Raw genomic sequence first — 22,129 nt, 5'->3', positions numbered from 1 at the left:
CTCCATGTAAATGGAATCATATATACATATTCTTTTTGACTCTGCATGAGATTGCATCCATGATGTATGTATCAACATTTAATTTTTTTATTGCTCATTATGTAGATATGCCACATTTGGTTAATCTGTTCTCTTTTAGTGAACATTTGGTTTGTTTTACAGTTATTCTTGAAGTGTCTATAATTTCTCTATATCTATTTATTTTACTGCTTTCATGTAGAGTTCAAAGCATTTAAGAGTAAGTCAACTCTAATATATTTTCTGGTCACTTGGTGCCCTAAGGAAACAACTTTATACTTACACATTAAGAATCCCAAGTCTTATATTTGTGTGTGTATAGTTACATGAATTTATTATGATACTACATCTTTTTTCAAATATTCAGTCTCGATTTTTTTTTCTAGTTTTCTCATTAATCCTCCAAATTTAAAATGTTATTCCTCTAAACCTTGCTGATAGAGAAACAAGTGTACAAGTAAGTGGGCATTGCTGGAGTCTGGAGTTTAATCTTGATATTGGCTTTAAATTGTTTTCTCTCAAAAAGCAAGTTAGCCTGACTGACAAGGAGTGCTTAGAACAAGCATACCAGTGTTCTATTTTCTTGAATTCTTCAGAGATCTACCTAGTTGAAACTTTGAAAAAAACTAATATAAACCTTTGGAGTTTCCATTTGTCTTTGGGATTTTCTCATGTCAGATTTTTCATCTTGATTTTAGCTTTATATGGGGATGTAAATTTGAAAGATATAAGGGGTTTATGAAAGACAATAGGCTGCAAAGTAAAAAGTACTGGGTTTGGAGTTTTATCTCCACCTGTACCACTAAATTATTGTGTAAGCCAAGGCAAGTTCATTCAATCCTGGGTTTTGGTATCTTCAGGTATAAAACGTTTTTAAAACATGGATTAAGCAAGCTTTTCCTGAAATACATTCTGTGGAGTGCCTTTCATACTGTACTATATTAATGGGTGTCAGTGAAAAGAAGGTTCTGTGGTATAGTCTGGGAAACACTGGATTAAGTAAATTTAAATAGACTTAATTATTTTGCAAGTTTTCAGAACCTGTAAATGTGCTGTCCGAAACATGCTGTACCTGTTTCCCAAACTTACTTGAACAGGAAACTAAAAACACATACACACACACACTTTTTTCTAGGAGTAGTGCTTCTTAGAAAACCAGTTTGGAAAAATGTTTTATACCTATATGTTTTCTCTTTATATAGTAACTTAATTAATGATTATTTAGGTAATTTTTAAAATTACTCATTTTATAGAAAATTTTTTAAAAAGTTAAATATTACTGAAAATTCTTTTATCTAAGGACAGTCCCAATTAATATTATATTATCTGTTTCTCTTATTATAGGCATTGTTCTCACTAAGGTTGGTTACTATACTATTCCATCTATGGATGACCTTGCTAAAATTACCAATGAAAAAGGAGAGTGCATTGTCTCTGACTTCACTATTGGTCGTAAAGGTGAGTGTGAGTTTAGTAGTTAGTGTATAAGCCAGAGATCTACACCTTTTTTTTATAATTAAGTAAAGGAAGCTCTTTATAGCTGAATCCATTTTTTCCCAACATTTGTACCCACTTTATCCTGAATAGCAGACAAGTAAAACAAGACTAGAGTCTTATAACATTATTTATTAACTAGTTGGCTCATTGCAATGTTCTATAATTAAGAAAATTGTAAACTATAAGAAATAGAAAGTGAAAAATTGAATAGTTGATAAGAGCTGGGTAATATTTAGGTTCAACTTCATATTTTTAAGTTATTACAAATGTAATTTTGAGGGGGAACTCAGGTATCTTAACCTTTACTACAGGCTGGGTGCTAAGGGTTGTTTATATAGCAGCAGTGTAGATGGATACTTGGTAAAAGATTTAAGAAGACTATTTTGAGGACATGTAAGTGCTGTAAAAATATAGATGTTAAACCAGATAACAGTGTATTTGATGTCATTCATACATATTATAGATGAAATAACCCATTCATGGTATTGCTAGATTATTGAAAATACTGATTAATGTTAATGTGTTTTGTTCCTTCTAACAGAAGTCTAATGTAGGTATATGCCCTCTATACAGGATGAGTTTTTAACTATTTGTTCTAACTTGTAGGTTATGGTTCAATCTATTTTGAAGGAGAAGTGAATTTGACAAATCTCAATTTGGATGATATTGTGCATATCCGAAGGAAAGAAGTTATTGTCTATTTAGATGATAACCAAAAACCACCTGTGGGTGAAGGGCTAAATAGGTATGAATTTCTTTATATATTTAGGAAATAGTCAGCTAAATCACAGGGGGTTTTTTCCGTAAACACAAATGTGTTCATGTTATGTACATTTTTCTGCAGTTTGTTTTTTTGACTTACTATACAGTGTGTGATTGTTGTTTCTCCACTTTCATATAAAAAGATAAATGATAAAGCAGTACTAGACTATGACTTCTTGACTCCTTTTTCCTGCTATTAACAGGTTCAACTGTTAGTACCTAAAAACGTTTTTACTAGTATTTTATTTTCATATTTCTGTGGTGACATGTTAAGTCTTTCGTATTTTTCTGTTATCTCTTAGACATATGAAAGGGCCATAGTTAAAATCATTTATATTTACAACCTACCAACGTTGAATTATAAAGAAATAGGAAATCCAAACAGTCCTATAAATAATAAATTGAATCAGTATTCAAAAACCTCTACCTCAAGAAAAGTCTCACTGGTGAATTCTACTGAACATGTTTTTTAAAAGATTTTATTTATTATTAAAGAGAGGGGAAGGGAAGGAAGAAGAGTGGGAAGAGAAACATCAATTGGTTGCCTTTTGCGCACTCTCAGTTGGGGACCTGGCCTGCAACCCAGGCAGGTACCCTGACAGAATCGAACCAGCAACCTTTCCGTTCACAGGCTGGTGCACAGTCCACTGAGGGCTCTACTGACTATTTAAAGAAGAATTAATATCAGTTCCTCTCAAACTCTTCTAAAAAATCAAAGAGGAGAGAGTACTTCTGAACTCATTCTGTGAGGCATTCATTACCCTGATTTCAAGTCTAGACAAAAACATTGTAACAAAACTACAGACTAATATCCATGATGAATATTGATGTAAATATCCTCAACAAAATACCAGCAAACAGAATTTAACAGTACATTTAAAGATTACACACCATGACCAAATGGGATTTATTTCTGCAATGCAAGGATAGTTCAATATACCAATATTGGATTGGCCAAAAAGTCCTTTTATTTTTTTCTGTAAAGTAGGAGACACATTTTTAATTTTAACTAATAACGTTATTGAATTGGATGTTTTGAGTATGTTGGCTCTCTCCCTCTATTTATTGGCTTCTAGTGAGTAGAGGCCAGAGCTGCTGCTAAACACCTTCCAGTGCATAAGACGCCACAGCAAAGAATTATTTGGCCAAAATATCTATAGTACCAAGAAATTTTACAAACCACACTTGACATAGTCCATCAGTCACAGCACCTTCTCCATATACTGCACAAATCCTTCTTTTTTTTTTTGCACTTCCATTGTATTTTTACCTTCTTGAAATAATAAAGGATAATAGGCTGAAAATGTGTTATTTTCTTCCATCTTCAATATTAAAATGGGTGCACAAAAATTCACCAGTTTTGTTTTTTTTTAATGCATGCTGATATATGACAGCTGTCACAATACAATCAAAAGTGTTTTGAATGAAGTAAAAGACAACTAAGCACACTAGAGCCATCATACAGAAAAACATTTTTTCCATACATCATTGTATGGAAAAGTCTTTTGGCCAACCTAATACATCACATTTACAGAACGAAGAAAATCATATTGAGCATCCCTTTTGGTTCATATTCAACAGGAAAAGACTTTTTTTTCTAAAATCAGGAACAAGACAGGGATGCCCATTTCTGCCACATCTATTCTACATAATACTGGAAGTCTGAGCTAGAGTAATTAAGAAAGAAAAAGAAATAAAAAGAATCAAAATTGAAAAAGTAGAAGGAAAATTAATCTGTTTGCAGATGATTTGATCTTACATAAAAACAGCCTAAAGTTTCCACTAAAAAAAAATTGCTTAAACTGAGAAACAGATTCAGCAGTATACAAAATTAATATGCAAAACTCAGTTTCTTTCTTTTTTTTTTTTTTTTTTAAGATTTTACTTATTTTTAGAGCACTGGGAAGGGAGGGAGAGAAACATTAATGTGTGAGAAATGCATTAACTGATTGCCTCTCACCTGCTCACAACCAGGGACCCAGCCTGCAACCCAGGCATGTGCTGTGACTGGGAATCAGTCTGGCAACCCTTTAGTTCATAGGCTGGCACTCAGTCCACTGAGCCACACCAGCGAGGGCGAATAACTCAGTTTCTGTACACTAACAATGAACAATCTAAAAAGGAAGTTAAGAAACCAATTTAAAACAAACAGAATAAAATACTTAGGAACAGATAAACCTTATCAAGAAGACAGAGGCTTGTTCACTGAAAACTATGAAACATTGCTGAAAGAAATTAAAGATGACAAGTAAATGGAAAGAGAACCTATTTTCATGGACTGGAAGACTTAAAATTGTTAAGGTCTCCATACTATCCAAAGCAACCTACAGATTTAATGTATCCGTATCAAAATCCCAGTGGCATTTGTTGCAGAAATAGAAAAGTCTACCCTAAAATCATAGGGAATCTCAGGAGATCCCAAATAGCCAAACTAAACTTGAAAAAGAACAAAACTGGAGAACTTAACATTTTCTGACTTTAAAACTTAACGACTATAAAGCTACAGTAACCAAAACAGTGTGATAATGACATAAAGACAGACAATACAGACTGACGGAACAGAGAGAATATGAGGACCCAAAAATAAACCCTCACATATATAATTAAATGATTTTTGACAAGATTGCCAAGGCCATACAATGGGGAAAGAACAGCCTCTTCAACAAATGCTTTTAGGAAGACTGGATATTCACAAGCAGAAGACTGAAATTTAACCATTACATTATGCTATACATAAAAGTCAACTGCCCTGGCCAGTGCGGCTTAGTTGATCAGAGTGTCAGCCTGTAAACTGAAAGGTTGCAGGGTCAGTTCCCAGTCAAGGCACATTACCTAGGTTGCAGGTTCAGTCCCTTGTCAGGGTGTAAATGAGAGGCAAACCTGTTGATGTTTCTTGCTCACATCAGTGTTTCTCACCCTCCCTTCCCCACGCCACAAAATCAATAAGCTTGTCCTTGGGAGACAATGTAAAAAAAAAAATCAACTTAAGATGGATCAAAGACCTAAACATTAGACCTAAAACTAAAACTCTTAGAATAAAAATTCTATTTTCTTTTTAAGTTTCACAAAATTGTATTTAACAAGAATTTCCTGGATGTGACACTAAAAACACAGGCAAAAATATTAAAAATAAACAAATTGAACTTCATCAAAATTTAAGACTTCTGTACATCAAAGAGCACAATCCACAGAATGGAAAGGCAACCTATAGAATGGCAGAAAATATTTTCAAATCATATATATGATAAGGGGTTAATAACCAGAATATAGAAGGAGAAAATGGCTTAAAAACAACAAAAAAAGGAAGTAGGACTTGAATACACATTTCTCCAGAGATATACAAATGGCAAACAGGCATATGCAAAGATGGTCAACATAACTAATAATTAGGGAAATGCAAATCAAATGAGCTATCACAACCATTAGGATGGTTAGTATAAAAAATAAATTTTTACAAGAGTATGGAGAAATTAGAATCTCTGTATATTGTTGGTGGAAAAGAAAAATGGTGCAGCTGTTATAGAAAAGAGTATGATGATTTCTCAAAAAATGTAAAATGACCCAGCAATTCTACTCTAGGTATGTATCCAAAAGAATTGAAAGCATGATCTCAAAAACATGTTTACGCACCCATGTTTCGTAGCAGCACTATTCAGAGTAGCCAAGAAACACATATCAGTAACAGATGAATGGATAAACAAAATGTATCTACGTACAATGGAGTATTATTCAGCATTAAAAAGGGAAGGAAATTCTGACACACGTGACAACATTGGTGAGCCTTCAGGACATAATGTTAAGTCAGAAAAGATAAATACTGTATGATTCCACTTATTTAGGCATCTAGACAGTCAGATTCATAGATATAGACAGTAGAATGGTAGTTGCCAGTGACTGGAAGTAGGGGGGAATTGGGGAGATGTTTTTTTATGCTATAGGTTTTTGGTTTTGCAAGACAAAAATGTTCTGAAGATTGGTTGTAGAACAATGTGAGTATATTCTAATACTACTGAATATACAGTTAGAAATTGCTAAGATTGTAAATTTTATGTTACACCTTTTTACCATAGTAAATATGTTTTTAAAAGTCATCTATTAGTACATGCTAGTCATTGTTCATTGTATTAGGTACAAAGCATAGAGAATGAATAGGATACGGTCCTTGAACTCAGGTACTGATCTTAGAAGGGTACATTAACACTATTATAATCATCTTCACACTCATTATTTAAGGGTGTGATATTAATTATTTAATGGTATGATATTCCTAATACACTATTTTGCTGTGTATAATGTGCACTTTTGTGCCCAAATTTTTTTAGGGAAAAATAAGGAAGCATGTTATATATGGGTAGTACTAATTCCATATCTATATAAGTGCTTTTAATTCTTTTACTTATGTTTACACATTAAAAGTGTAACTCTAGAAAGCATAATGATACTTGTATGCAAAAATAATACCCTGGAATATGATAATTGGCTTTATATATAAATAAAAAACAGAATTAAAATGAAAGTTTTTCCTAAAAGTTTGGGCCAAAAATGTGGGTGCACATTATACAGAGGAGTGCAGTATACACAACAAAATACAGTAACTTCATTTTTTGTTCATCATTGGTAATTGCTGCTATTACTGTTGATGCTGAGTACACTAGCACTGTAAGACCTTAAATGAAACTTAGGTCTTAGCACTGAACTATGGCCACCAAACTATACACACTAGACTATGTCAAGGATGCATACTTAAGTGTTACTAAAATTAAATTGGAAGTAATTTGTATACCAAAGTAGTTCGGAATAAATGGAATTTTACCCTTGAATCAGATACCGAGCTAATTAATGTGGGGGTTAATTCCTTGCTCTTAAGCTTATCTTATTTGGGAGATAAGATTTAAGGCTATGACACATCTGCAGAGTAATTCCAAAGTAACATAGGTACCTTTATTTTCTATTTCTATAGATGTTAGTTAGCTTTCTGGTCTTAAATGGGAAACGTTGACATTTTACTTGGTTGTGTGTTACAGGAAGGCTGAAGTGACATTGGATGGAGTTTGGCCAACAGATAAAACATCTCGTTGTTTAATAAAGAGCCCAGATCGACTTGCTGATATCAACTATGAGGGAAGATTAGAAGCAGTTTCAAGGAAACAGGGAGCTCAGTTCAAAGAATACCGTCCTGAAACAGGTTCTTGGGTGTTTAAGGTATAGTCATTTAACTTAGTTATTATTAACTGTAGTGAGAGTCACAAAATGTTTGTTATTTTCAAATTAGGAAATACATGTAGAGATGCATCATGATTTGCTCCAAATTACACATCTAGTTAAACCCTAGAGCAATAAGACCTATTTATAAACTTTATGGGCTAATGATTTAAATCTTCTTCCCCATCCTGTGAGCATTTAGATATACTTCCTCAGGTGTGATTATTTAGTATGTGGCATCATTTAGGGACATCAGGCAGAATTTTTGTCTCTTGTTGAATCAGCTCTTCTTTAATTGTCATTCTTTTAAAGATTCCTAGAATGAGGAGATCGCCTTCCTCGCTTCCTTGATAGTTTAACCCATTGGTATCTTTCTCTTCTAGGCCAGTTGGATTATTTAACTTATGGAAGGCTCTTCTGTTAGCAGAGAAAAACTAGGCAGTATTATAGATGTGAAAATAGTAATGGCTCTTTTGGATTTCATTTTCTGTTTATATATTTAGTAATTACATGAGCCACTAGTACATGCATCAACATCTACTAAATTCTAGCACAATAGTAAAGTGCCATGGATAACATTTCATTGCGCTTTAGATAAATTTTTTAAAGCTAATCTACAAGATAGCAAACACAAATATTGTGGAAGCCCTTCTGAATAATTACAGTGTTAAAAGTGATTTTGTTGGATTCTTCTCTTCTTAGGTCTCCCATTTTTCTAAATATGGCCTTCAAGATTCTGATGAGGAAGAAGAGGAACAGCCATCCAAAACTAGTACGAAGAAATTGAAGACTGCTGCTTTGCCTCCTGCCAGCCAGGATACACCATTCCAGATGGCTCTTAATGGCAAACCAGCACCTCCACCCCAGGTAGAGAAAGGACAGTGAATTTGAATGGAATCCATGATACAGAAGTTAAAAGCAAGTCACTCAGCTAGCACAAAGCTGTTTTATGATCCCCTGGAACTTTGAAAAGTACAAATATATTGCCAATCATGTTGAGACTAGTATAGGGGAGGGCATGAGGTAGTACTGGCACCGGTTTTTTAATTGAGAGATTTAAAGAATTATCTTGCTCTTTGGATCATTCCTTCTACAGATTGTCTTTCTTAAACACCTCCCTCTTCTTTTGGACTTGCTGAATTATCTGCTCAGTGATCAACTTCAGATACAGCCTTTTGCTTGTATGGGTTGATACTAAGAAAATACTACTTTTGTTGACTGCTGATGTGCAAGTTTATTTCATCTTTATTTCCATGGTTTTTTAAAAAAAGTTCGATTAATTTTCTGCAAGGGTTTTTAACTCCATTTTCTCAAGTTGTTTGCTTATACTTCAAGTAACCTCTTGATAATTGTATTTCAATTTTTCAAAAATACCTAATTTTTATGAAAATAAAGTTTTAAGAATATAAATGAATTATTTGGCTTGGAGAGAATAGGGGCTGCATTGTTTATTGCAATTACTTGTATGATACTCCTTTTCAGTATTGTTAAACCAGCATAAACCTTTTGTCCTTGTAAGGAAAGGTTTGTAATTTAAATATCAGGTAGTTTCTTATTCAACTCATAAAAGATTTATTTTCATTTGGATGTTTATATTCAATTAAGTTACAAAAATTTTTTTCTTTGCTGCCATACTTCCTCAAATAAGAGAGCTTGATATAGAATTCCTTTGTAAAGGATCCTCTCTACCTCTCAACTGCTAAAAGCAGAACCTTTGGAATTTTCAATGCTACAATTCTTACAGCTGCTGATCTGTGTGATTTTTATGGTTTATTAAATAATTTTTTGGGAGGCATTTTCTGGATATTGTTGTGCTTGTATGTTTATGTTTGCGCATAGAGTAAAGGGGAGGGTGTGATAAAAGTGGGAGAGGAGAACTATATTGAGTTTGATGTCTGTAGTCTTTGTAGCATTTAGAATACCCCTAAGATCTCTTCTGAACTAAAGAAATGCTGTAAATGGACTTGGATTTCTAGTTTATTTTGTCTGTATCATACAGTTTTTATAATTCCTTTCTTTCCAAACTGGTTTTTGATCCTAACATTATATGTATTTCTTAAGATAATAGTCAGATAGCCTTATTTTTTGCCAATAAATTAATATGAAGGATCTTTAGAATACAGCTTGGTGGGGGGGTGGGGGAGCTTCATCCATGGACAGATGAAAATTTGTGAAATTTGACTATCAGTGGTTTGTAGGCTCTTTAATTTCCAGAATACAAGTAGTAACAGTTATATATTCCTGTGTTGACACTTAAGTAAATGAGAGCCCTTTGACAAACTGAACACCAGAAAATTTCAGGACAAGGTTCTATCTAGGACAAAGGTGATAAGGATCAAAATCTGCAAAGAGGATATGATCAATAGGGTTTATTTTTTCAGATACCCTCTTTGATGGAAGAAGTGGGTAGCCTTTGACCTTTTGGATAGGGAAAGCAGAAATGGGAGAAATGGTTTGAGCTGTTTAGATATTCAGGCTAAGGTGTTAAAATAGTACAGTGGGATTCTAGAGAACTCTTTGTTTATTATTGCCCAGTGGTTGCACAGTTTTTAGTATTGTCATTAAAATACTTAAGCCATCTAAATAAAGTGGGAATTAGACAATCTAATCTTTTCTCGCATCAAATTGCTATCTTCACACTGTCACCTTGCCCCCTTGGAGAGGTTGATTTCCATGATACACTCTTCTTCTAGTCTGTTGTTGCTTTTTTCCCCCATACATAATCTCAGGTTTTAGGAAGATTTAAATTTTTGTTTAATGATCACATTTATTCCACTGCCTTTTTTATAACATCTACTGTCACCTCTTTGTAGTTCGTTCTTAAGCCTTACTTTGCTCCTAAAAAGCAAATAAATCTAAGCAATCAGAAAACATAAGGTAACTAAAATTTCATGTAATCTTCTCTTCTATGCATTTTAAGTTCAGGAAAATTTTAGCAGAGAAACCTTTACACAGATTAATTAGGGCAGTTGCAGAAACATTTTGTTTGGTAGTTAGAACAGTATTTCCAATTTGATGATCTGAGATCCAGTTTTTAGCTGGCTGCATCAATACCTTCAAATAATTTTAAAATATTTTTAAGGAAAATGGTGGTTAGGATTTAGAAGAAAATTCCATTTGACCTATGTATACTTTTTGAAAAGTAAAATGGCAGCTATCTAAATTTATCTAATAAATCTATATATTTTATGTATATTTTATATTTTTATGTAATTTATATATAATTCTATAGTTGCAAGTCTGTTTGCTTCAAATATTATTGTTATTGAGCCCTACATCTCCTGCGATGATACCCCTTCGTATGTGTGTAGAAATATACACACTTAATTTGATGGACCTTTGAAACCCTGAGATAAAATTTCTCTTAAGAACATAATATTGTTGACAGGGCTGGTTTTCCAGCAATAGGAATATAAAGCAGTTTTTGCAGTTAAGAAAAAAGTTGTTTTGGAGGCAGGCAACAGAAGTAGTTATACTAGATTGAACTATTTGGATGAGAGGACACTGTGAATTCTTTTGATACTTGTTTGGCCATAGACTGGTCATTTACCCTTTGTTGAATAAGGGTGTCTTGATTTACTGTACCTACTTTTATCACTGTACCTACTGGAGTAAGAGATGCTTTACCTTTGGGTGTTGGCAGCTTTGTTTTTTATGAGGAAAATTATTTTGAGTTAAAGAGTGGAGGTTTCTCAAAATCATTAAAAGTTTAATCATGAAACTCGCCCTCCCATATACCTAAATAAACAGTCATTTCAACTATGCACTTAGCATTTGTAATGTACTTTGCTGGTATTTAGACATGAATAAGATATCCCATTTTAAAGAGACTACAGTGTAGGAAAGGGAGAGTTAAAATGACACTCTGGCTGCTTCTCCAAGTACATGCTTTTCTTTTCCACAGACCTCCCAGAGGATCCCTTTTTAATTTTCTCCCCAATTCCTTCTGAACTTTTTTTTGGAGAGGTGGGGGGCGGGGGTCTACTTGTCTTTCCAGGACTGGCTTTGAAGAAGCACCTGATCTCCCAAGATTTCATTGAAAAGAAACACAGGCATCCTTTGTTGGGAGTTTATTGCAATAACATAGATACACTTTAACAAAATTTAGGGTTCTGGGAGCTTATCAGGTCATCATGGTTTCATAGTAATTCACTTTCCCCCTGTCCACTTACTGGATGATATCACTTTGAACTATGCCTGAGGATGGAGCCAATAAAACCTTCATCCTTAACATTCTTCTAAGAGATAGGCTGGTCCCTTAGGTCTCTAACCTAATTATTTGATGATATCATTCCCATTTGCCTGTAAGTGTTCTAGGTGAACATCTCTTGATGTTAGCATTATTACTTTGTTGAACAATAAGTTGAAACGATCTTCTATTTTTCCTCTTACCCATCCTTGCTCCTTGTCCTGTCATAGTTAATTACTTTCTCTACTGTGTACCAAGCACTGCATAAGGCAATAGAAATAACAAAGAAAGTGTTCAGTGATGTTAAGTTTACCAATGTGTTTGGTGTTACATATGGAAAACAGCAGACCATGTCTCCTTTCAAGCCTCAACAGTCTGGTGGGATGGAGATAGATAGATACATATATAAAAAAATACATTGTGATACATTGAATAAAATAGGTATAAAGAGGGTGTTTTGGGAGCCCCGCAGAAGAGTATTGTGAGAGGTTGACAGAGGAGGGGCACTTTTCCTGAAAGTGCATTGGTTAAAAATTAACATTAGGGAGCTGTTGGAGTGAGTGTTCCCATAATCCTTGTAGTTAGAATGAGAACATTGTCACCAGGGCTGCATTTTTGTAAAGCATAAAAGTAATCAGACCTGCCTGTAGCTTCCCCAATAAGTAAAAAATAGTATCATTTTTGCCTTTTACTGTTACCTAGCTTCCAGTTTGTTAAAGCAGTCTTTGATGATTGGTCACATCTTAAGTGGTAGTTCACTGTGTATCCAACACCTTGATTTTTCTACAATTATAAATGGGAGTAGTCGTTCTTTTGGTAACTCTTAACACTTTTTAAGTGTAAAGGAATTATTCCCAGATTAAAATTGTTCCTGATAATGTTACTTTGTTTTCTCCTTAGGGAAATTAGAGTAGACAGTCCTTGTATCTTACATGGTACTGCACAAGTAGATGTTAGGATTCAGTCACCCAAAAGATAAATTCCGGGCCCCACCTTGTGTTAACTAGAAATTTATTTTTAAATGTTTTCTTTAAGACAGTGCAAAGTTACTGGAGACTTTGATATTTGTACTCCCCCCCTCAATGGCTTCTAACTACAAGGCAGTATGAGGGCAGGGTGACCCTGTGTAAATTGGAAAATGGTAATCACTAACTCAATCAGGTAAGATATAGTCTTTGTATGAAGACCATTTGTTCATCATGTGTGTTGCCTCAGGGTCCAGAGACCAGACCATGGTATTATAAAAAGGTGATTGTATGAACTGTCATTTGGAATCCAAGTACTTATAGGGGAGATTTTTAAAATAATTGTTGTCTTCTTTAGCAAATATCCTACCTCACATTGTATAGAATGGGCAGAATCTAATATTGCTGTATCATATTCTGAATAAACTACATATGTCTCAAAGCTCTATGTCTATTTGGTGTAATTTAATGCTGCTTCCCTGATCTTTCTGCTGTCTACAGAGCCAGAGCCCAGAGGTGGAGCAGTTAGGGAGGGTTGTGGAACTGGACAGTGACATGGTAGATATCACCCAGGAGCCAGTTTTGGATTCCATGTTAGAAGAGAGCGTGCCTGAGGATCAGGAACCTGTGTCTGCCTCAACACACATTGCCTCTTCATTGGGAATTAATCCACATGTTCTACAGGTGAAGTCCTAACCCACTCTTGCTACAACAGGAAGCCAAACTAATACGTACTTCCCTTGCATCATATCAGGCATTTTCCTTCATTTAAGAGCATTGAGTGTTAACTGGAATAAGAAAAAACAGGAATACAGCCCAGTGTTTGAGCCTTATTTTCCCATTTGGGGAGGAAAGGCTAGGTTGAAATTAAGAAGGTCCGGATTCTAATTCCAGTTTTATAGCTACTACTATGTGACTTTAGGCAAGTCATTTAACATTTGTGAGTACCGATTTTCTCTATAAATTGTTACTTTATTTACTTCTTAAGGTAGTTTTGAGGCTCCTGCAAATGCGCCACAAAAGTTAAAAAAAGAAGTAATAGATTCGGTTTTCAAGTTCTATCTCAACTTCCCCCTTTCCTTGCCTTTTGGTATGTTATGAGTTTAGCCTTTGGCTTATGTTTGACTTTGAAATCATTCACTTAGCAAACATGTGAGTGATAGCTACGTGCCAGGCTCTGGTAAGACTATAGATGGAAAGGAGGAGAAGGATTATGTAACTTCTACCCTTTGCGTACTTACAAGTGTAATTGAGTCAGTGACACAGTGTTATACCTCCTCTGGGCACAACCTTGAGGCAGAGTGATTTATTTGTTGTTGTAAACTGCATTTTTTCTGTGGTCTTTGGATTTGGGGGAGCATATTCATTCTATAGGTATTGCCTTTTTAGATCATGAAGGCATCATTGCTTGCTGATGAGGAAGATGCAGATATGGTCCTGGATCAACGCTTCAGCTGCCATTCTTCTAAAGCAGATACTTCTCAAGAAATCTGTTCTCCCAGACTCCCCCATTTCAGCATCCCACTCATCAAAATCCCGTTCATTAGGTACTGTAAAAGGTGCTATTTTGTAAGAAAGCTATAAAGTCCTACTTTTCACATGTCTTCTAAACTTGAGTTGACTTCTTTAGCAAATATGCCCCTAAAGGTTTTGACAAGGATACCAAGAGGAAATGTAATATTATACCTATCTGTTACATAAGACCGGTTTTTAAACACCATAATTTACTTTATTGGTGCCACTGAAGAAGTTATATGGAGAAAAAGCATTTGTGTTTCGTTTAGGGTCGTTTTTGCATTTGCTTATAAATGTGGATTTGATAGTCTCACATTTCCTAGTTTTTATCAGACCTTAGAGGAAATAGCAAAATGTCCAGTATTATACACTTATTTTGCAGTTCTGACACTATCCTTATTGCCTTTTAGGAGCAAATGTTGCTTTTCATAATGCAAAAAACTTGTCAGATTTCTACTTTTTTCTAAACTTTCCCAGATTCCTAGGGAAGTCATTACATGTTTGATTTTAAAACTTTCCCTTTTCTCTTGGGCTTGTACCTGTGTGTGTGGGATTGGAGATAGTATTGTCAACAATGGACGTAAGCAGATATAACATCAAAATATCTTGAAAACCAGAACTACCAAGAAGAGATTTGTTTATGTTGTCTTAAAAACTAAACATTTATTTTTCAATTTTTTTTGAGTGCCCTTAATGTATTAACTTTCTTTCTTTAATACTTTAACTTGTGAAGTTTCAGTTAAACTTTCATAAACTTTTTCCGTAATGGGCACAACATGAAAATCTCATACTTCAATAACTACTTGCTTTAGACAGGAACCGTATAAAATTGGAAAACAGGCAACAGTAACAAGAACTGTCTTTCTGAAGGGCACATTTGCCATCACAAGATGGCTTGTTGGGTGTGTGTTTCTTTGAGTCTAGCATTGAGCATTACAGTGGTAAGAATTTGAGTTTTGACCTTATTAAGCTTTTTATACTAAGAAATGGTTACTTTTGGCATTCTGACAAGGACATGAATATCACCTTTCAGTGTTGCCACTCTAGTAGCTTTGTGGATTTGGATTTGAGCCCAGTGTTGTTATGAAATGAAAATAATGTTCTTCATTTAACAAACTTATTAAAAGAATGAAATGAAACAATTTATAGTAATTGCTTATGTAGAGTCTACTGCAAAGAAGTGCTAGATAATTTTTTAAAATAATACTAGTAGTGTTTATTATTGTTGTTATTGTTGATGTCGTCATCATGAGAATTTCTGCCTTGGTTTTTCCAGTTGAAAGAATAATTTCTACAGCATCTGATTTAGCCTGCTTTGGTCTTCTATGTCTGATTTCATTAGTTTGGTAAAGCTATAATTTCAACTTCACTGATTGTTGACGTTCAAGAAGCAATAGTCTATATTTTCTAATAACTTTCTCCGCTCCTCCCTTATTTTAGTTGGTGGGTTACTACAATCAAAATTTACAAGTGGAGTTTTTTTTTCACCAAGTGCCTCTGTGCAAGAATGTCGCACTCCCAGGACATCATCTTTGATGAATATCCCATCTACATCTACTTGGTCTGTCCCTCCACCTTTGACCTCTGTGTTTACAGTGCCCAGCCCTGTCCCTGAGGTTCAGTTGAAAACAGTGGGTACTCGCAGACAACCGGGCCTAGTCCCTCTTGAAAAGTCTGTTACCTATGGCAGGGGGAAACTCTTGATGGACATGGCCCTGTTTATGGGACGCTCGTTTCGGGTTGGTTGGGGCCCCAACTGGACTCTTGCTAATAGTGGAGAACAGCTGAGTGGCTCTCAGGAACTGGAAAATCATCAGAGTGCTGATTCTGTGGAATATGGATTCCTGCCTAATCCAGTAGCTGTTAAAACGTGAGTCATATTTTCTTACGCTTTTTTTTTAAGATTGTATTTATTTTTAGAGAGAAGGGAAGGGAGGGAGGAAGAGAGAGAGACAAACATCAGTGTGCAAGAGAAACATTGATCGGCTGCTTCTCACATGCCCACAGTTGGGGACCTGGCCTGCAACCCAGGCCATATGCCCTAATCTGGAACCAAACCAACAACCTTTCGGTTTTCAGGATGACGCCCAACCCACTGAGCCACAACAGTCAGGACTTCTTAGGCTTTTTGAGAAGGGCAACATGGTAGGTGGGAAACAATTTTTTATCATCAGGAAATCTTTCTAGATATATTCATAGGACAGTTTTAGATAGCAGAAGGTATTTATATAATTAAAAACCATCAAAGTAATGATTATATTTTAGTTGAAAAAGTAACAAACCCAAAGGTAATGCTCCAGCACTCCTTGGACTTTCATTCTTTTTGTTAATTAGTCATCTTTTAGAATTTTCTCGCTTATTTGCGATTTTTTCATATGTAAGGTATGTGGGGTCTGTCCAGAAGATATCCAGCCATGTACTATGAAAAAGAGACATGTATTGAAGAAGATACAAGATACATGAAACGTTATACATAGGACAATGACGTCTCAGTCCCCTTCAAAGTAGGCACTTTGGGACCTCACACAGTTCTCCCAGTCACCATTAGCTGCCCCACCATATTTTCCTAAATCTCATCAATGGTCTGAAATCTCTTCCCTTTCAAAGGTGATTTTAGTTTTGGGAAAAGCCAGAAGTCACAGGGCACCACATCTGGGTAGTGGGTCTCAGTCACCTGGATGATTGGATGTTTCACCAAAAATCTCTGCATAAGCCATGGTGCATGAGCAGGTGTGTTGTCGTGACGAAACTGCCACTCACCATTTGTGCATAGCTGCTGCCTTCTGAATCATCCACATAGTTTCCACAGAAGAATGTTTAAGCCTAATGCGAAATTTGATGCACATTTGTTGCTCGCTCAGTCATTTCGAATGCAAAGGCCACACAGTACACATGCTCACTCAACGGCATCTACAGTCCCCACTGACTAGTACAGTGAAGTCATTATTCACTCATGCACGTTCTAGTCCACTCTCCTTGACTGCCAGGTTACATCAATGTGCAGACCATTCTCATTATATCAACAATGGCTGGGCTTTTCCTGAACAGACCTCATATTCTCAACTTAACACATTTCCTGTATCTTAGACCTGATAAAAGTGAATGTATGAACTGTGGATATTACTTGCATAAATATTGGGAAGTAAGGTGACAGTTGATAACTATATATGGTATGTATTTCTACACAATCTCCACCATTAACATTTACATATGTTTGCTTATAGTTCTGCATATTTTATATATATGCCGTACAGATTATATATATAGTTTTCTGGTATTTATTAGGCATTAAGCATTCAGTTGTTTTGTGCAAAATGCATAATAGTTTCCTAAATACTTTTTATAATTACTATAACAAATTGTTCCATTTTTACTACAGATTAAGTGGTTTTGATCACCTATTGTTCTTAGTTTTTAAAGTTGACTTTGAAGAAATAAACAACAGCATCTGTTGAACCTTGCAATTAGGAATGTTGATTCTCAGCTTGGGTTATATATACATGGTGTCATGATATTTTGGAGATTGTTAATATCAGTCTTAAAAATTGAATCAAGGCCAGGTTGACTATATGCTTATCTTAATTTAGAGTTATATCTTAAGTGGCTTTTGATACTTCATGAAATATAATTTGAAACATGAGTATCACACAATTTTTGACTCTTTGATTTCATAGCATCCAGATGCATGCTGAAGTCAGTTCCAAGTCTAACTGATTCCTGTACTTGTTGGAACCTCAGCTAAGAAGCCTTTGGATTCTGAATGCATGGGTCAGATAATTTGTTAACTTAGTATATAGCAAATAAGTTCATTTTAGTTTGACATTAGGAAACAATTTTTTTTTTTGCATTTGTAATAAAAAGAAACTTTTGTTTATAGGAAAATTCTAGCATCTTTCTTATCCTTATTTCCTATCTTGTTTGTCACTTGCCCTTTAGCCTAAATGAATCCCCATTCAAAGTTCATTTGGAAAAACTCAGTTTGAGAGAAAAGAAGCTGGATGAAGACCTGCAATTATACCAGATACCTCTGGAGCTCAAATTAAAACATAGCACTGTCCATGTGGATGAGCTCTGTCCTCTCATTGTTCCCAATCCAGGAGTTGCTGTTATTCATGATTATGCAGATTGGGTTAAGGAAGCATCGGGAGATTTCTTGGAAGCACAAAGTGAGTATGGACTACGCTTCTGTTTGATGTCCCGGGAACAGGGATAGGAGCATATGTTCACAGGAGGATAAATTTCAATATGTCAATGTAGTAATTAGGTGGATACCTGAGCATTGCCTGTTGTTGAGTTGGGATGAGCAAAATTTCAAGCAAGGAGAAATTATGCCATCGTTTACAGTTACTCTTATGGCCTTAAACATACAAGTTCTTGTTCAGAGGAACTGTAGCCAGTCAGATCTGCTGGATTTATGAAATCACATTCCTTTCCCTACTCAGAACATAGGTAGAGAAAGATTCATTCCTTCCTTTCTAAATTTTATCCATTCTTCCATGGCCAGCTCAATTCCTGCTTGATCTTCCCAACAACTTTTGTGTTTATAGCTTCCTTCTGACCCCTCTCACAATTGTCTCTCTATAAATATTGTGACCATGTTTTTCTTCAGATTATGAGACTGACGCGCTACCTACTGCGCTAACGAGGCACCTACTGTGACCATGTTTTTCTGAACCAATACTGTAAACCTGTATATTAGAGTTGGCTTACTCTTAAGTGCTTTAAACTATCATTTAGACTAAATATTAGGCTATGCCTATAGCAGAAGAGAATAATCCCTCACAAGTTTTTATAATACATTATATTTTTAAAGCATTTTATAAACAGAATTTGATCAAATCAAAGGACTTTATCATTTGAGATTATGTTAGCCATAATTAGTCTAGAGGAAACTGTTTAAAGGAGCATCAAGTTACATTTGTTATGTTAAGTACCACGGGAACACAGAGTGAGCAAGTAGTTACACCACATACCTCTGGAGCTTATAAGACACAGCTGAGTAAGGTGGAGAGACAGATTCAGGGAAATCACCTTGAAGGTTGTTTGAGGTAGTTACTTATTTTTATACCACAATTGGAGTGATGCCCCCTCTGTGATTACTGTAAGACTTTGTCATAGCATTGTTTTCCTGTCCCTTCCTTAGTTGTGAAGCAATGGAGCCTAACATGGACATTATGTGAAGCTCTATGGGGCTACCTGAAGGAGCTTGACGGCCAGCTGGATGAACCCAGTGAATACATTCAGATTCTGGAGCGAAGGAGAGCTTTCTCTCGCTGGCTATCTCATACTGCCGCACCTCAAATTGAAGAGGAAGTCTCCTTAACCCGAAAAGACAACCCTGTGGAGGCTGTTTTCAGCTACCTCACGGGCAAGAGGATCAGTGAGGCCTGCTCTCTGGCCCAGCAATCAGGTAAGGCATATGGTCCCTCTATGCACCTTTGCCTGCTTCCTGGTCACAGTCCCTCCCCCTTAATTGTGGATTTGTTTTTGTCTTCTATCCCTAGTATTAAGTATCAACTTCCCAGGAAGATTGCTGGTTCCTCAAGAATAAGGACTACATCTTCTAGTGGACTTTTTAGGACCCTAAATGTTAAATTTACTTAATTGAAGTTATTTTAATTTTAGCTCTGACTGATGTGGCTCAGTTTGTTGGGCATTGTCCCACAAACTGAAAAGTCACTGGTTCGATTACCAGGCAGGGCACTTGCATAGGTTGTGGATTGGGTCCCCAGTTGGGGAGCTTGCAGGAGGAAAGTGATTGATGTTCCTTTCACACATTGATGTTTTCCTCCCTCTCTTTCTCCCTTCCTTCCCCTCTCTAAAATAAATAAATAAAATATTTTTAAAAATTATTTTAATTTTATATGCAAAGTATGCACTTATAATGAAACTTGAAAAAGCTATAAAGATTATGAATCATTAAAGAGATAAAGTTATGCTCACTAGCACGCATGAGTGTAGTGGAAGAGGATCTCGAATGTCAGAAGTCAAGTCCTTAGATTTATTTATTCACAAATTCTATTTTTCCCTCCTTTTTCTTTTCTTACCCTAAAATCAAACTTTTGGCAAGGCACTACCTTTCAGCTTACTGAGAACTTTTGCTTCACTGCCTCTGCTTTCAATAATTGATAGGACAACTAGACAGAAAATGAAGAGTATAGAATACTTGAACTTTATCAAGTAGTATTACCTGATAACTACCCAACAAGAAGAAACACCTCAGATCAATAACCTAATCTTTTACCTTAAGAATTAGCAAAAGAGCAAACTAAACCAACAGGACAGTATGGGAAGAAGGGGAGGAAATAATAAAGATTAGGACAATGAAGATGAAAACATAAAAACAGTAGAGAAATCAATAAAACTAAAAGTTCTTTGACAAGATCGAGAAACTACACATTTTTAACTACACCAATGATGAGAAAAGGAAAGACACATTGCCAAAGACAGAGGTGAAAGAGTGAACATCAGTACTAACCCTACGGAAAAGGGAATACTATGAGAAATTCTGTGTCAACATATTCAGCTACTTAGATAAAATTGACAAGTTCCCAGCAAAATATAAATGATCAAAACAGTCAAGAAAAAGTAGAAAATCTAAATAGATCCATAAAAAGCAAAGAAGTTGAACTCATAATTAAAATCTTCACACAGAAAAGCCCATACCCAAATGTTTTCACCTGTGAACTATCTCATTTATAAAGGTGAACCAATACCAGTCTTTACAGCTCTTCTAGAAAATACAGAAGGGAGCACTTTCCAACTCATCCTATGATGACATTATTACCCTAATATCAAAGTGAATCTATGAAAACCTACAGCTTAACATTATACTCAGTGTTTGAAAGACTGAATGGTTTTACCCTAAGATTGGGACCATTTTGGTACAGTATTATAATGGATGTTGTAGCCAGTGTATTCAGACAAGAAAAAGAAGCAAAAGTTATACAGATTAAAAAAAGAAGAGGGACAACTGTCTATATTCACAGCCAGCATGATTCTGTATACAGACAGTCCAATGGAATCCATAGAAAAGGTAGTGGGACTAATGAACTAGTTCAACAAGGTCTCAGGATTCAAGGTCAATATACGAAATTCAGTTGTATTTCTACATTTAAGTAACAAACAATCCAAAAATGAATTTTTAAAAAATCCACTCATAATATCAGAAAGACTAAAATACTTAAGAAATAAATAGAAGTATAAGACTCACACTGAAAACTACATGACATTGCTGGAGAAATAAAAGATCTAAATAAATTAAGAGGCAGTCCATGATCATGGAATACATCTCAACCTCAGCACTGTTGGCATTTTTAGTGGATGTAATTCTTTGTCATGGAAGCTGCCCTGGCATATTAGGATATTTAGCAGCATCCCTACCTCTCTGCTCAAAAGTCCTCTCCCTTCGTGACAACCAAAAAATACCTTCAGACATTGCCAAATGTTTTCTGGGGGCACAAAACCATCCTGGTTGAGAACTGATGGATTGGAAACCTCAGAGTTGTTGAGATGTCTATTCTCCCCCATTAATCTCTACAGGGAGGGACAAAAGTAGGTTTACAGTAGCTCATATGGCAAATAATACAGTAATTAATACAAGCATAAACTCTGTGTTTTCTGTACTCACAACTGTAAACATACTTTTGCCCCACCCTTTACATTCCACACAGTCTCTCTCTGTCAGAATCTCTAGCAGGCATTTTTGTAGGTCTTGATCCTTATTTGGAAATGTGAAAAACCTAAACAGTGTAAGTGAATGATATCAGAGGGCTCAATACTTTCTGATTTCAAAACTTCTATAAAGCTACAGCGGTCAAGACAGTGTAGTGGCAATAAGTATGAATGTACAGACTAAGGGAACAGAAATGAGAATCCAAATACAAAACCGTTGGTCAGTAATTTTTGACAAGGTGCCAACTATAATTTAAATGTTAAAGGATAGTCTTTTCAACAAATAATGCTGGGATTCTTTGATATT

The 22,129-nt window shown here is 35.3% G+C and overlaps 1 protein-coding gene across 3 annotated transcripts in view; it reads left to right on the top strand.

Moving 5' to 3' along the window:
• The window catches only part of NUP98 (nucleoporin 98 and 96 precursor), a 76,893-nt gene extending 67,853 nt beyond the window's left edge, over positions 1 to 9,040 (top strand). For 2 of the 3 annotated variants that reach the window (XM_054576193.1, XM_054576192.1), the window contains exons 17-20: positions 1,363 to 1,476; positions 2,122 to 2,260; positions 7,302 to 7,479; positions 8,182 to 9,040. In XM_054576193.1, the coding sequence (XP_054432168.1) occupies positions 1,363 to 1,476; positions 2,122 to 2,260; positions 7,302 to 7,479; positions 8,182 to 8,364 (614 nt within the window). In that variant the 3' untranslated portion in view covers positions 8,365 to 9,040. Of the gene's footprint in view, positions 1 to 220; positions 239 to 1,362; positions 1,477 to 2,121; positions 2,261 to 7,301; positions 7,480 to 8,181 lie in introns of all 3 variants that reach the window. The other variant, XM_054576191.1, reaches the window with a different exon arrangement.
• Positions 9,041 to 22,129: the final 13,089 nt, after the last annotated feature.

The sequence above is a fragment of the Pteronotus mesoamericanus genome, unplaced genomic scaffold (genome assembly GCF_021234165.1).
Source record: "Pteronotus mesoamericanus isolate MK-2021 breed Mesoamerican mustached bat unplaced genomic scaffold, CSHL_Meso_final contig_33, whole genome shotgun sequence".
Lineage (NCBI taxonomy): Eukaryota > Metazoa > Chordata > Mammalia > Chiroptera > Mormoopidae > Pteronotus > Pteronotus mesoamericanus.
The sequence above is the reverse complement of the archived record's forward strand: the minus strand, read 5'-3'. Positions and strand labels throughout refer to the sequence as shown.